Source organism: Oncorhynchus keta, chromosome 23 (genome assembly GCF_023373465.1).
Source record: "Oncorhynchus keta strain PuntledgeMale-10-30-2019 chromosome 23, Oket_V2, whole genome shotgun sequence".
NCBI classification, from domain to species: Eukaryota; Metazoa; Chordata; class Actinopteri; order Salmoniformes; family Salmonidae; genus Oncorhynchus; species Oncorhynchus keta.
In genome coordinates, this window is record NC_068443.1 from 44,541,514 (window position 1) to 44,558,633 (window position 17,120).

Sequence of the window (17,120 nt, forward strand, 5' to 3'; positions counted from 1 at the left end):
TGCCTTTAAATTCCAGAAAATGATGTCATGGCTTTAGAAGCTTCTGATAGGCTAATTGACATCATTTGAGTAAATTGGAGGTGTACCTGTAGATGTATTTCAAGGCCTACCTTCAAACTCTGTGCCTATTTGCTTGACATCATGGGAAAATCAAAAGAAATCAGCCAAAGACCTCAGGAGAAAAAAAATGGTTCATCATTGGGAGCAATTTCCAAACGCCTGAAGGTACCACGTTCATCTGTACAAACAATAGTATGCAAGTATAAACACCATGGGACCATGCAGCCGTCATACCGCTCAGGAAGGAGACGCATTCTGTCTCCTAGAGATGAACCTACTTTGGTGCGAAAATTGCAAATCAATCCCAGAACAGCAAAGGACCTTGTGAAGATGGTGGAGGAAACAGGTACAAAAGTATCTGTATCCACGGTCAAATGAGTCCTATATCGACATAACCTGAAAGGCCGTTCAGCAAGGAAGAAGCCATTGCTCTAAAACCAACAAATGGACAATGACCCCAAGCAGACTTCCAAAGTTGTGGCAAAATGGCTTAAGGACAACAAAGTCAAGGTATTGGAGAAATGAATATTTGTTTCACTACAATTAGGGTGTGGAAATGTTATACACCTTAGATAGTAATTTACAATCCTCCTATGCTGTAGTCTACTCCCGACCGTCACGTTGTACAGCGCAATATTTTCCATTCCATCCTAACGGAAATCCTGGGGGTTTCATTTTTCTCGAAATAAAAACACGATACTATCAAATTAATTAAGCCAAATTTCTTAAAATCAATCTCATGTACTCTGTTATTACAAAAAAAGGTTTGACATTTTCTAGTAATGCCAATATGGGAGACTATCAAATGCTTCTCAAAGTTGCCCTCTGGTGGTCAAACTAGCACTAACTTGCATTAACGTAAAAAATGGCTGACAATTAAATAACGGGCCATAGAATGCTGTATGTGCTGCAGTATGACACAACTTTTAAAGGAGGAACCACTGTAGCTTGCAGATATATTGGATTATTCCTTGTTATAAGCATACATGAGCCTTTATAATGTAAAGTGTCCATTTTCAGTCTCAAGATGACGACTTCTTTCAATCTCAGGATATCTTAACAATGTCTTAACATATTAAGCCTATCTGGCAAAAAAAATGATGTCCTTCGTTTCTGATGGAGCTCATTTTAAAATGTCTGCATAATTTACTTCAACTTGTTGAATCCATGCATTTCGGTTACTGTCTTGAAGCAGGTGCACAGTGTGTCACTTGTCACAGTGTGTGTGTGCTTGTCACAGTGTGTGCTTGTCACAGTGTGTGTGTGTGTGTGTGCTTGTCACAGTGTGTGTGTGTGTGTGCTTGTCACAGTGTGTGCTTGTCACAGTGTGTGCTTGTCACAGTGTGTGTGTGTGTGTGTGCTTGTCACAGTGTGTGTGTGTGTGTGCTTGTCACAGTGTGTGTGTGTGTGTGCTTGTCACAGTGTGTGTGTGTGTGTGTGTGCTTGTCACAGTGTGTGTGTGTGTGTGTGTGCTTGTCACAGTGTGTGTGTGTGTGCTTGTCACAGTGTGTGTGTGCTTGTCACAGTGTGTGTGTGTGTGTGTGTGCTTGTCACAGTGTGTGTGTGTGTGTGTGCTTGTCACAGTGTGTGTGTGTGTGCTTGTCACAGTGTGTGTGTGTGTGCTTGTCACAGTGTGTGTGTGTGTGTGTGCTTGTCACAGTGTGTGTGTGTGTGTGTGCTTGTCACAGTGTGTGTGTGTGTGTGTGCTTGTCACAGTGTGTGTGTGTGTGCTTGTCACAGTGTGTGTGTGTGTGTGTGTGCTTGTCACAGTGTGTGTGTGTGCTTGTCACAGTGTGTGTGTGTGTGCTTGTCACAGTGTGTGTGTGTGTGTCTTGTCACAGTGTGTGTGTGTGTGCTTGTCACAGTGTGTGTGTGTGCTTGTCACAGTGTGTGTGTGTGCTTGTCACAGTGTGTGTGTGTGCTTGTCACAGTGTGTGTGTGTGTGTGTGCTTGTCACAGTGTGTGTGTGTGTGTGTGTGTGTGTGCTTGTCACAGTGTGTGTGTGTGTGCTTGTCACAGTGTGTGTGTGTGTGTGTGTGCTTGTCACAGTGTGTGTGTGTGTGTGTGCTTGTCTCAGTGTGTGTGTGTGTGCGTGTCACAGTGTGTGTGTGTGTGTGTGCTTGTCACAGTGTGTGTGTGTGTGTGTGCTTGTCACAGTGTGTGTGTGTGCTTGTCACAGTGTGTGTGTGTGTGTGTGCTTGTCACAGTGTGTGTGTGTGTGCTTGTCACAGTGTGTGTGTGTGTGCTTGTCACAGTGTGTGTGTGTGTGTGCTTGTCACAGTGTGTGTGTGTGTGCTTGTCACAGTGTGTGTGTGTGTGTGTGTGTGTGTGTGTGTGTGTGTGTGTGCTTGTCACAGTGTATGTGTGTGTGCTTGTCACAGTGTGTGTGTGTGCTTGTCACAGTGTGTGTGTATGTGCTTGTCACAGTGTGTGTGTATGTGCTTGTCACAGTGTGTGTGTGTGTGTGTGCTTGTCACAGTGTGCGTGTGTGTGCTTGTCACAGTGTGTGTGTGTGTGTGTGCTTGTCACAGTGTGTGTGTGTGTGTGTGCTTGTCACAGTGTGCGTGTGTGTGCTTGCAGCAGCCAGTTGGCGGAGGTCAAGGGATTGTATCAGGAGGCCGTCTTGCTGAATACAGATGGGGTGGACCCGGACCTCCAGACAGGCCTTGGGGTCCTGTTCAACCTCAGCTCTGAGTTTGACAAGGCTGTGGAGGCCTTCAAGTCAGCCCTGTCTGTCAGACCTGAGGTATCCATTAATATAGTACAGAAACACACACACAATGCACAAACCTATCACAAAAACACCTAAACATACCACCCGCACATGCACACACACACCCTTTCACCCCCACCTATTCTGGTTATGTTGTGTCTGTCAGGACTACCTGCTGTGGAACCGCCTGGGGGCCACACTGGCTAATGGGGACCATAGTGAGGAGGCAGTGGAGGCATACACCCGGGCCCTGGAGCTCCAGCCAGGCTTCATCAGGTCCCGCTACAACCTGGGCATCAGCTGCATCAACCTGGGAGCGCACAAGTAGGCGAGGGGTATGGGATGGGATGGGTTGAGCTGAGCTGAGTGAGCAGTCAGATAGGGAGAGAGTGGAGTAAAAGATGCAGTAATAATTTTCTACTTGATAGCGCCCTTCATTACATTAAAGAATCTCAGAGCTTTAAAATAAGACATGCTATTTAGAAAAAAACAGCGTCACATCATCTTGAGATGGACAGTCCATTAGAAAGTTCATGGCTTGAGTGGTCATCTGAGGGAGGGGGCAAGCAAGCAGCACGGTCTTATCAAGGTGTCTCGCGTCCGAAATGGAGCACCCACTTGGATGATGCTACGGAGGTCACGTGGTGCCAGAAAGCTACGGAGGTCACGTGGTGCCAGAAAGCTACGGAGGTCACGTGGTGCCAGAAAGCTACGGAGGTCAAGTGGTGCCAGATAGCTACGGAGGTCCCGTGGTGCCAGAAAGCTACGGAGGTCACGTGGTGCCAGAAAGCTACGGAGGTCACGTGGTGCCAGAAAGCTACGGAGGTCACGTGGTGCCAGAAAGCTACGGAGGTCACGTGGTGCCAGAAAGCTACGGAGGTCACGTGGTGCCAGAAAGCTACGGAGGTCAAGTGGTGCCAGATAGCTACGGAGGTCCCGTGGTGCCAGAAAGCTACGGAGGTCACGTGGTGCCAGAAAGCTACGGAGGTCACGTGGTGCCAGAAAGCTACGGAGGTCACGTGGTGCCAGAAAGCTACGGAGGTCACGTGGTGCCAGAAAGCTACGGAGGTCACGTGGTGCCAGAAAGCTACGGAGGTCAAGTGGTGCCAGATAGCTACGGAGGTCCCGTGGTGCCAGAAAGCTACGGAGGTCACGTGGTGCCAGAAAGCTACAGAGGTCACGTGGTGCCAGAAAGCACACCACATTTCATAATGTTACTCGTCCTCCCTACGATCCTCATCACGGGACACCTCTGACGTCATGCTTTTCAGGCTTCTCTTCATCCTCAACCTCTGAACACTGGCTGGCATTTGAATCAAAACATTTGCCAGCTAGCCTGTTAACATTAGCTTGCTAGCCAAACAAACAAATGACTTGCCAGCTTCAGTCTTAATGCTGTGGTTGATTCTGATGATATTAGCTATGCTAATTGTTCATTCTTAAAACAAAAAGATTGTATGGAAACAATCCAAATGATTTGCAAAAATATTTACTACAAAAAAAACCTTATGTAGCGTGGTTCGTTCTGCGTTGTGTACTTTTAATTAGTACGCTGCCACAACTGGAGGTCTGCTAGTTGAATTGTTTTTATTTGCCCTGCACACGAAGAGAGAACACACAATATTTTAGCCCTTGGCGCAGTCATAGTGCTCAGGCACCTTGCTAGCTGGAGGTCAGGCAAAAGAGAGCGTCAAGAGGGAAATAACAGGGGCTGCGTGCACACATTCAGTGCACAAGAGCACACCATACAATACAAGCAAAATGATACAGAACATAATTCAGACCTGCACACGAAGAGACAACACACAACATGTTAGCCCAGTCATAGCTCTCAGGCACCTGCGCAAGCACATGGACACTCACTCAAACACGGTCCCAAGGACTCACGAGTTACAATAGATACCACGGACAACATACCTCGCTGGCCGAAGGTCAGGCAAAAGAGAACAATAAGGGGGTACGGATGTACGCGATGGACAAAATCACAATAAACAAAACTTTTACAATCACATGTACAGTGGAGCAAAAAAGTATTTAGTCAGCCACCAATAGTGCAAGTTCTCCCACTTAAAAAGATGAGAGGCCTGTAATTTTCATCATAATTTTCACTTCAACTATGACAGACAAAATGAGAGAAAAAATCCAGAAAATCACGTTGTAGGATTTTTAATGAATTTATTTGCAAATTATGGTGGAAAATAAGTATTTTGGTCACCTACAAACAAGCAAGATTTCTGGCTCTCACAGACCTGTAACTTCTTATTTAAGATCCTCCTCTGTCCTCCACCTGTTACCTGTATTAATGGCACCTGTTTGAACTTGTTAGCAGTATAAAATACACCTGTCCACAACCTCAAACAGTCACACTCCAAACTCCACTATGGCCAAGACCAAAGAGCTGTCAAAGGACACCAGAAACAAAATTGTAGACCTGCACCAGGCTGGGAAGACTGAATCTGCAATAGGTAAGCAGCTTGGTTTGAAGAAATCAACTGTGGGAGCAATTATTAGGAGATGGAAGACATACAAGACCACTGATAATCTCCCTCGATCTGGGGCTCCATGCAAGATCTCACCCCGTGGGGTCAAAATGATCACAAGAACGGTGAGCAAAAATCCCAGAACCACACGGGGGACCTAGTGAATGACCTGCAGAGAGCTGGGACCAAAGTAACAAAGCCAGGGACTCAAATCCTGCAGTGCCAGACATGTCCCCCTGCTTAAGCCAGTACATATCCAGGCACGTCTGAAGTTTGCTAGAGAGCATTTGGATGATCCAGAAGAAGATTGGGAGAATGTCATATGGTCAGATGAAACCAAAATAGAACGTTTTGGTAAAAACTCAACTCGTCGTGTTTGGAGGACAAAGAATGCTGAGTTGCATCCAAAGAACACCATACCTACTGTGAAGCATGGGGGTGGAAACATCATGCTTTGGGGCTGTTTTTCTGCAAAGGGACCAGGACGACTGATCCGTGTAAAGGAAATAATGAATGGGGCCATGTATCGTGAGATTTTGAGTGAAAACCTCCTTCCCTAAGCAAGGGCATTGAAGATGAAACGTGGCTGTGTCTTTCAGCATGACAATGATCCCAAACACACCGCCTGGGCAACGAAGGAGTGGCTTCGTAAGAAGCATTTCAGGGCCCTGGAGTGGCCTAGCTAGTCTCCAGATCTCAACCCCATAGAAAATCTTTGGAGGGAGTTGGAAGTCCGTGTTGCCCAGCAACAGCCCCAAAACATCACTGCTCTAGAAGAGATCTGCATGGAGGAATGGGTCAAAATACCAGCAACAGTTTGACCATCTTGTGAAGACTTACAGAAAACGTTTGACCTCTGTCATTGCCAACAAAGGGTATATAACAAAGTATTGAGATAAACTTTTGTTATTGACCAAATACTTATTTTCCACCATAATTTGCAAATAAATTCATTAGAAATCCTACAATGTGGTTTTCTGGATTTTTTTTCTCCAATTTTGTCTGTCATAGTTGAAGTGTACCTATGATGAAAATTACAGGCCTCTCACATCTTTTTAAGTGGGAGAACTTGCACAATTGGTGGCTGACTAAATACTTTTTTGCCCCACTGTATGTACAATATTGATATGAAAAAAGTGTTTGTACACCTAAGAATAACATTAGCTATGCAGCTGTAATTAAATAAAATACACACTGAAATATTATTATTATCAAATTATTAACATCCCCTCTTGACCTGGCCAATTTGAATTTGAATTGGTCCTTGTGTGCGACTTGGTGCATAATCTAGGGGAACAACATCATGCTGCTACACTTAGGCTGCTACTAGGGTGCCATGGCAACTGTAGAACGATGTTGTTGAAGGCTTACTTTGCTATGGGGTTAGGAATAGTATATCCAGGTTTAAAGGGATAGTTCAGTCGCAGTCTAATGAGGGACTGATGGACAGACTGGCTACTTTGACAAAACCAAATCAATGATTACAGTCTTTCCTTGTCCATAGACGGCTCTCAAAGTAAGTATATATACTTTTAATTGAGCTATCCCGTCCTACCAATGCTAACAGGGGTCCTAACTCTCCAATTGTTTTACACTGAACAATGTTAATGCTATTAAAGCTGTTTGTAAACAAACCCATATTTGGGGTTACAGAATCTCTTGGTCCATGTACTACTTTCTACTTATCCATAAGATGAATTGAAGTTGTAATAACGGCAAACTATTCCTTTAAGATGAAGTAAAATTGTAATATCAGCGAGCTCTCTCTTAAGATAAAGTAAAGAGAGTAATAATTTTAAAAAATGTCATCTTTTTCCTGATTTTTTTTTTTTTTTTTTTAGGGAGGCAGCTAGTAACTTCCTGACTGCCCTTAACCAGCAGAGGCAGAGCCAGAGTCACCAAGTCATGTCGGCTAACATCTGGGCTGCCCTTCGGATCGCCCTCTCCATGATGGACCGGCCCGAACTCTTCCAGGCTGCGAACCTTGGAGACCTGGACCGTCTCATGAAGGCCTTCGAAATGGGGGCGGGTTAATGTGACCACGTTTAGCGGGGCTCCTCAGATAAACAGTTCGCTAATTGGCTAGAGGGTTGCCAGATTGGTGACCAAGAATGGCTTCTGTTAATGTAAAGCTAAATTAATGTCTGACAGAAGAGAGGGGGGATTGTAGAATAATTGAGGTGTTCTAGTATTTGAAATGCCATTATAGTGGAAATATTGGAAGACCTGAACCAACTTGGGAAATATACACACTCTTTTAATTTAGACTGGCCTCCAGCAGCTGAAATTAGGCTACAATAACGCAGCCATAGATCAAATGGTATTCCCCGTTTTGGTATGGCACTGTATACAACTTCTGCTGTGGGGTCATATACAATGAGGTACTACTATTTATTTCTTATCCCCGAAGAGCACAACGTTGACTGAGAAAAGGAAAAGACAGAGTCTGCTGTAAAGTAGAGGAAAAACAAGCCATGCATGCCCGGCAATCACATTGTGAAAGAACTGAAGCCTTATACTAACTAAGTGAAATGATATCAAATGCACAAGTCGTAATCACTTTTATAGACAGCGGGTACTGATGGTCAAATTGTGTGTAATAGTATAGACTAGGGTCCTCTTGTGTATAGTTTTTTTTGTCATTTTGTACATACCTGTATTTAGTTGACATATCACCTCCATCCAATGCTCCAAGTACAGTATGTAATATAAGGCTGGTTGACAGGTCCGATAGGCCGGAAAGTAAATAAGCTCATTCGGACATACACACACGTTTTGTCGGTACACAGACTGCCTCTGGATGAACAATCATTGTACCATTTTGGGTGTGTGTGTGTGTGTGTGTGTGCGCGTGTGTGTGTAGCTTGATTTTATTTCAACCACTCTACAGCAATAAGTGTCGTGTTTTTCCACAATGCCCACTTACTATTCAAGTAGTAACTACCCGCACACACCTGCTTGCGACACCTGTTCCATCTGTTTTTGCAACATCAGTCACATGAAAGGATGTCTGCCTCTCGTCTTTACTAGCGTCTCAGTAGCAACTAGTGACGTTCAAACAGTGCTTTGTGATCCTGGCTTCAAAGTGTGGCAACAACCGCTGAAAATGAAATCCCTCTAAAGCAGCCTGTCATGTTCAACTGAGAGTGATTAAGTCAACAGTGAGGAAAAAGCACTCAAAAGACCCGCCAATACAAGTTATGCAAGTCACCCGTTCGTTCATTGGTTTTACGAATCAGTGTTTGATGAGATGTGATTTCAAGCATAAGTCATCTGCTTTTTAAGAAATTCTGTTTTTGAGGATAGATTTTCCAGTTTACTCTTTCTTACCAGAAAAAAAGGTGTGGTGTTTAAAGTGAATATTGGTTTACAACTGAATTGGTAGTGGACATGTGTGTTGAATTGACAGTAAATTCCCTATGCAATATACAGTATATTTGTACAACATTGACTGTTGTCTCATATTTGGTTCAATTAACCAAACTCATTGTTTCTTTGGGAGTTTGAACTTCTGTCCACATGCAAAGGCTAAAGACCATTACGATTTGTTTTTTTAAGCATATGTGTTAGTGCCAGGCTGGAACAAAAGCCTGTTCTCTGGAAGTGGGGTTGGAGAACCCTGATTTACACTAACCAATTCCCCATTTCCTTAGAATTTACTTTGGGTCTTTTTACCTTCTCAGATTGTCAATAAGTTGAATGTTGGCCATGGAATTTGAGAATGTTGGCCATGGAATTTGAGAATGTTGGCCATGGAATTTGAGAATGTTGGCCATGGAATTTGAGAATGTTGGCCATGGAATTTGAGAATGTTGGCCATGGAATTTGAGAATGTTGGCCATGGAATTTGAGAATGTTGGCTTGTGTAATGTAGTATAATAATATTTATTGACATTGTACAGTACATACAAATCAAATGGCAAAGTTACTAAACAGTTTCCTCACTGTTTCTACACTGTAAATAGTGTGCACTGTATAAATTAAAGTTACAGCCTAATTCTAAAATGGATTAAATAAAAACAAAATGCTCAATCTACACACAATACCCCATATTTACATTTTAGCAACTGTATTAAAAATAAACAGAAATAACTTATTTACACAAGTATACAGACCCTTTCCTATGATACTCTAAATTGAGCTCAGGTGCATCCTGTTTCCATTGATGATCCTTGAGATGTTTCTACAACTTGGAGTCCACCTAAGGAAAATTCAGTTGATTAGACATGATTTGGAAAGGCACTCCTGTCTATATAAGGTCCCACAGTTGACAGAGCCAAAACCAAGTGATGAGGTTGAAGGAATTTGGGAAGGGTAGGCAGGGACTGGGAGACTAGTCAGGATCGAGGCAAAGATGAACGGAGCAAAGTACAGAGAGATCCTTGATGAAAACCTGCTCCAGAGGGCTCAGGACCTCAGACCCGGGTGAAGGTTCACATTCCAAAAGGGCAACGACCCTAAGCACACAGCCAAGACAACGCAGGAGTGGCATCGGAACACGTCTCTGAATGTCCTTGAGTGGCCCTGCCAGAGCCCGGGCTTGAACCCAATCAAACATCTCTGGAGGTACCTGAAAATAGCTGTGCTGCAACGCTCCCTGTCCAACCTGACAGAGCTTGAGAGGATCTGCAGAGAATAATGGGAGAGACTCCCCAAATACAGATGTGCCAAGCTTAAACCGTCATACCAAAAAAGACTGCCAAAAGCTGCATCAACAAAATACTGAGGAAATTGTCTGAATACTTATGTAAATATTTCTGTATTTTCTAAGAAACACTTTTTTCTTTGTCGTTATGGGGTATAGGAATACCTAGGATAGGATAAAGTAATCCTTCTCACCCCTTCTCACCCCCCTTAAAAGATTTAGATGCACTATTGTAAAGTGGCTGTTCCACTGGATGTCATAAGGTGAATGCACCAATTTGTAAGTCGCTCTGGATAAGAGCGTCTGCTAAATGACTTAAATGTAATGTAAATGTATTGTGTGTAGATGGCTGAGATATTATTTTTTTTTTAAAGTCCATTTTAGAATAAGGCTGTAACGTAACAAAATGTGGAAAAAGTCAAGGGGTCTGAATACTTTCTGAAGGCACTGTACATAAAAAACAAAACCTATCAAAAATTGTATTTACAGGATAATACCAATGTATATTTAATGCATTTCTCTAAGAACAACTATTACATGTATTAGCAACGGAATATATTTTACTTACAAGCTACAGTTGAAATGTCGCCTGTAACCACAAGCACTTAAACTCAATCTGCACTTGCATATTTGTGATTAAAGGAATTGTTTGCCCAAATTACAAAATAAGTTAGTATACTTGCATGATAAGAAAAACAACTATGAGCCAGCCATCACTATGGATAATATTCTCTTCTGGTCAATAGAAACATCTGATCATCTATCTTTGTAATTTGCGGAACTATCCCTTTAAGCCAACTTTAATTAAAAATAGCTGTACTTATCAATATGCAATATGTTTAGCATGGTAACATGTTGTGAAGTCAAATCCTTTGTAAGCATCATTAGTTGTCACTTAGCTTTTCCAAATGTTCATGCCACTGTATAGCAGTATTCCTGTAAAGAAAAATTAAACACGGGTTTATTGTCAATATTCAAATAATATTTTAGAAATTAAAGTGTTGTTACATAAGATGAATGCCATTGTTTTTTTCTGGATGTCTCACAGCTGCAACACATTTTGGAATTAAACATACAGTACCAGTCAAATGTTTGGAGACACCTACTCATTCATGGGTCTCTTTCTTTTTACTATTCTACATGGTAGAATAATAGTGAAGACATCAAAACTATGAAATAACACATATGAAATCATGTAGTAACCCATAAATTCTTCAAAGTAGCCACCCTTTGCCTTGACAGCTTTGCACACTTGGTATTCTCTTAACCAGTTTCACCTGGAATGCTTTTCCAACAGTCTTGAAGGAGTTCCCACATATGCTGAACACTTGTTGGCTTCTTTTCCTTCACTCTGTGGTCCAACTCATTCTGAACTATCTCAATTGGGTTGATGTCGGGTGATTGTGGAGGCCAGGTCATCTGATGCAGCACTCCATCACTCTTGTTCTTAGTCAAATAGCCCTTACACAGCCTGGAGGTGTGTTGGGTCATTGTCTCCATCCATCTTAGTCCCACTAAGCGCAAACCAGATAGGATGGTTTATCGCTGCAGAATGCTGTGGAAGACATGTTGGTTGAGTGTGCCTTGAACTCCCAAATAAATCACAGACCGTTTCACCAGCAAAGCACCCCCACACCATCACACCTCCTCCATGCTTCATGGTGGGAACCACACATGCAGGTTCACTGTTCACCTACTCTGCATCTCACATAGACACGTCGGTTGGAACCAAAATTCTCAAATTTGGACTCATCAGCCCAAAGACAGATTTCCATTGCTCGTGTTTCTTGGCCCAAGTAGGTGAATTATTTTTAACCCTTGTTAAAATAGGAAACATATGTGGATATATTGAAGCAACATCTCATGATATCAGTCAGGAAGTTAAAGCTTGTTTAATGGCATACTTCCAAAGTTGTGGCAAAATGGCTTAATTACGGACAACAAAGTCATGGTATTGGAGTGGCCATCACAAAGCCCTGACCTAAATCCTATAAAAAATGTGTGGGCAGAACTGAAAAATCGTGTGCGAGCAAGGAAGCCTACAAACCCTACACCAGCTCTGTCAGGAGGAATGGGACAAAATTCACCCAACTTATTGTGGGAAGCTTGTGGAAAGGCTACCTGCAACGTTTGACCCAAGTTAAACAATTTAAAGGCATGCTATCAAATACTAATTGAGTGTATGTATACTTCTGACCCACTGGGAATGTGATGAAAGAAAAGTTGAAATACATCATTATCTCTACTATTATTCTGACATTTCACATTCTTAAAATAAAGTGGTGATCCTAACTGACCTAAGACAGGGAATTTTTACTAGTGTTGAATGTCAGGAATTGTGAAAGTTTGAGTTTAAATGTATTCGGCTAAGGTGTTTGTAAACTTCTGACTCCATGCAAATCTTTAGGCAAAATTAGTTTCCACAAACAACGAAAGGATATCCAACAAAACAATTAATCAATTGATCATCATTCTCACCATGCTTATGGCCTCAAGGCAATCTAGATCATCATAAAAGTCCAGAAACTCCCAAGTTTCTATATCGTCCAAGTCCAGATCGGACATGTCTTCATCCTCAAAGCCTTCTATATCCTCTTGAATGTCCATAACTTCAAGAGTGTCCCACAAAACAAGAGTAGCCAGAGAATGTCTGGAGCTTAAAGAATTTTCAAGTATGACCCCAAAAAATCTGGAACATCCAAATTCTTCCAATTGAGTTGAGGTGAGCAAGTGGTGAGCAAGAGGTGAGCAAGTGGTGAGCAGGTGGTGAGCAAGTGGTGAGCAAGAGGTGAGCAAGTGGTGAGCAAGAGGTGAGCAAGTGGTGAGCAAAGAGGTGAGCAAGTGGTGAGCAAGTGGTGAGCAAGTGGTGAGCAAGAGGTGAGCAAGTGGTGAGCAAAGAGGTGAGCAAGTGGTGAGCAAGAGATGAGCAAGTGGTGAGCAAGAGGTGAGCAAGTGGTGAGCAAGTGGTGAGCAAGTGGTGAGCAAAGTGGTGAGCAAGAGATGAGCAAGTGGTGAGCAAGAGGTGAGCAAGTGGTGAGCAAGTGGTGAGCAAGAGGTGAGCAAGTGGTGAGCAAGTGGTGAGCAAGAGGTGAGCAAGTGGTGAGCAAGTGGTGAGTGGTGAGCTTTCCCTGACTTATTCGCCATGATGTTCAATATATAAACAGCTGAAGATGCGCGTTACCGAAATAGTGCTGTGTGAGGTTTTTTGTCGTAATAGGTCCTGTCACCTTCTGCACTTCTTTCCAACTGTCCTTGAGCATACGCAAAGGTAGTCTGGAGATGGTTCCGCAGGTCGGTCACGTATTGATGAGCCGTGTAGGCGGTGGCTGCAGTGACATCTCCTGGTTGTTGCAGGAGATGCAGTGGAAGCGTCATTTGCTGTCCCGTCATCATCTCGAAGGGTGTTATTCCTGTAGACCTGTTGCGTGTGGCTCTGATCGCCATCAGTACCAATGGGAGTTTGAGGTCCCAGTCTTTGTGGTTGGCTGCCACATACTTCCTCAATATTCGGACGATTGTTTTGTTGCTCCTTTCTACCCTGCCCGAGCTCCTAGGGTGGTATGCGATGTGGAGTTTAGCTTTGACTCCCAGAAGCCTCCACAGTTCGGTCATTACAGCTGCCGAAAAGTGGGTTCCTCTGTCGCTGTCCACGGTTTCTCCTGGAAGGCCGAAACGACTGAAAACGTGGTTTAGCAAAAGAACAGCCGTGGTTTCCGCTGTGTCTTTGGTTGCCTGTAGGCATTCCACCCACTTTGTGAATGCGCAAGCCACTGTTGAGGAGATACTTGTTGCCTCTGGCTGACCTGGCAACTGGGCCGACCCAGTCGATCTGGATCGAGCTCCAGGGGTAAGACACGCCCTTGCGTTGCAGGGGTGCTCTGTGAAGTAGCTTGGATGGTTGAAACTGGCAGCAAACTAGACACCCCCTCACGTATTGGGCCACATCTTGTTCCATGAGAGGCCTGTCGCATGTAGCCTTGACCCCCCTATGGCCTCCACATGGCTCGTCGTGGGCATGGGCTATCATTATCCCCCTCTGTGTTTTAGGAACTACCCACCTTCGAGCGGTGTCGGTTTCTGAAACATACACCAACCAGTAGGTCATCTACAAGTGTGAGGTGCTGTTTAGTTGCGTACAGCGAACGCAAGTCGTGTGAACCTGCCAAAGCCAGTTCGGACACTGGGTGGTTGACAGGATCCGACAGGAACGCCATCAAATTGGCGAGGGACTCATCTTGGTGTTGCATTGCTACCAGATTGCTATTCACGAATGAATGCGTTAGCAACACATTATGTTCGTGCAAAGACGTTTTCTGTGGTGCTACATGGCTACGCGTTACCACAGACACCATAGCTTCCTCAGTGTTTTTTGCATCTCGAGCATCAAACACCCAAAGGGTGCTGTGAATTGCACCGGATTTCGCCATGCTGTTGACATGGTCGTTGCCAAGTTTGTCACGACCAGGTGATTTGGAGTGTCACGTGACTTTCTTCCAATACACCTGTATGTCGTGTTTGGTTATGAGGTCATCGCAAAAGCTAGGATGAGCTCTTTGTTTTTCACCTCTTTAACACTTGAAGTAGTCATGTGCTTTTGTTTCCAAAACGGCAAGTGGCATAAGGTGAGTCTCGTGTAGTTTGAGTCGGTGCAGATCGCCAGTTCTGACAATTCGTGTTTCACCGCCGTTTGCAGGGTGGTTAGCACACCAGCCACTTCTGCAAGCTGGCTGGTCTTGTTGCCAAGCTGAAATTGAAGTGGTTTGCACGGAATGTTGTGCCATACCAATCCCACCCCAGCTTGCAAGTGGTCTAGATTGCGGTAAGAACAGCCATCTACAAAAAAAACGACTTCCAAAAATAATGTCTTGTCTTTGTTGGGGTATACCAGGCAGGGTGCCTTGCAGAGCTGTTTTTTCAAGGAAGCCACAGCTTCGTTGTGAGTGACATCCCAGACGAATGGGGTGTCTTTCTGAAGAAGGCAAGTCAACGGTTTCGACAAGTCGACGTAGTTTTCGATGAATTGACGGGAGTAATTACATACTCCCAAGAAGCTGCGCACCTTGTGAAGGTTCGTAGGTGTTTTGATGTTGCGGACTGCTTGGATTCGGTTAGACTGTGGCAGGATGCCCTCGGCACCCACCAGAAGCCCCCGTAGTTTACCTTGGTCCTGCACCATTGTCCTTTCATGATGGCCAACTTAGCCCCTGCAGTCCCGAGTTGGGTGAGAACGTGGTCCATTTCATTGAGGTGGTGTGACCAAGTCTCACTTCTCATGAGAACGTCGTCCACGTAGATTATCGTCCCCCTAGAGGCTGCGTCTGGCATTGCCTTGTGCAGGAAGATGTTGAACTCTGAGGGGGAGTTCGCATACCCGAATGGGCAATGATTGAACGTGAAGAGCTTGTTCGAGAAAGAGAAAGCCAACTTGTGTTGGTCACGAGGGTCGACTGTCATGGTCCAGAAACCATTAGCCACGTCGACGGTGGAGAAGTACTTGGCGTTTGCTACCTTTGGCAACTCTTGGTCTAGCTGTGTCAATGGCCAACGAGACGACGGAACCAGTTTGTTGAGTTCTCTATAGTCAACGGTAAGACGCCATTTACCCATTGGTTTTAGAACGGGCCACACGGGAGCGCTGTGCGTACTGTTACATTCCCTGATTATCCGTTTAGCTAATAAGGAATCGATAATCTCTTGTACCGTTGCGTATGCTGCAAGCGGGATTTTGTATTGTCTAACAAACGTAGGAGTTTCTCCGGGTGGCGTAGGAATACGCACCACATGGATACCCGTAACCCTGTTGACCAGATCTCGCTGTGTTTGTTAATTCTTAGAACTATCCATCCCGGTTCCGGGAGAATTGTCATCAACTACACATATTAGCATAACGCAACGGACAAAAATCTTACTAGAAAATATTCATATTCATGAAATCACAAGTGAAATACAGTGAAACACAGCTTAGCCTTTTGTTAATCACCCTGTCATCTCAGATTTTGAAATTATGCTTTACAGCCAAAGCAAGACAAGCATTTGTGTAAGTTTATCGATAGCCTAGCATAGCATTATGTCCAGCTAGCAGCAGGAAGCTTGGTCACGAAAATCAGAAAAGCAATCAAATTAAATAATTTACCTTTGATGAGCTTCGGATGTTTTCACTCACGAGACTCCCAGTTAGACAGCAAATGTTAATTTTGTTCCATAAAGTTAATTTTTATAGCTGAAATACCTCATTTTCTTGTTCACGTTTTGTTGGGAAATCCACCGGAAATTGCAGTCACGACAACGCCAAAAGAAATGACAAATTAATAATATCGACAGAAATATGGCAAACGTTTTTTTGGTTTTCAAATATCTATTCAATAATATATCAACCGGGACATTTGGCTTCTCAGTAGGAGCGAGAGGAACACTGGCCGCCTTTGTCTATTACGCACAAATCACTCTGAGAGCCACCGCCTGACCACTGATGCAATGTTGTCGTTCACGGTCATTTTTCAAAATAAAAGCCTGAAACTATGTCTAGTGACTGTAGACACATTAGGGAAGCCATAAAAAAAGGTATCTGGATGATATCCCTTTCAATGGTCAATAAGGATGCATAGGAACACAGAGGTTTCAAAATAAGAGTCACTTCCTGATTGGATTTTTCTCAGGCTTTCTCCTGCAATATCAGTTCTGTTATACTCACAGACAATATTTTTACAGTTTAGGAAACTTTAGAGTGTTTTCTATCCCAAGCTGTCAATTATATGCATATTCTAGCATCTGGTCCTGACAAAATAGCCTGTTTACTTTGGGAACTTTATAATACTGCCCCCTAGTCACAAAAGGTTAACTGATCGTATTTGGTCTGCAGCTTTTGGAATAGAGCATTATTGCTTTGAGTGGTTTCATTCACAACCGTTTGCAGGGCATCAAGTTGCTCACCCAGATTTCTAGCTAGAAATAGGCAGTTTCATTTGGGTACGTTTTTCATCCAAACATCAAAATACTGCCCCCTACACTCAACAGGTTAAATAAAGGTGAAATAAAATAATACATTTGAAGTGCAATTTGGGTAAATTTCCTTGCTCATGGGTACATCAACAGATTTCTTTCACTTAGTCCGCTCTGAACCAGCGACGTTTCAGTTACTGGCCCAACGCTCTTAACCACTAGGCTACCCGTGTTGGTGTAATATGGGTCATTCCATCAATGGGATACACACCTTTTGGGTCCT

General features: G+C 43.7%; 1 protein-coding gene across 4 annotated transcripts in view; it reads left to right on the forward strand.

Annotated features, from left to right (window-relative positions):
- Positions 1–10,932, forward strand: part of pex5lb (peroxisomal biogenesis factor 5-like b) — a 272,913-nt gene extending 261,981 nt beyond the window's left edge. For 3 of the 4 annotated variants that reach the window (XM_035800648.2, XM_035800645.2, XM_035800647.2), the window contains 3 exons: positions 2,641–2,806; positions 2,940–3,097; positions 7,095–10,932. In XM_035800648.2, coding sequence (XP_035656541.2) covers positions 2,641–2,806; positions 2,940–3,097; positions 7,095–7,287 — 517 coding nt within the window. In that variant the 3' untranslated portion in view covers positions 7,288–10,932. The remainder of the gene's footprint in view (positions 1–2,640; positions 2,807–2,939; positions 3,098–7,094) is intronic. The other variant, XM_035800646.2, reaches the window with a different exon arrangement.
- The last annotated feature ends 6,188 nt before the right edge of the window (positions 10,933–17,120 follow it).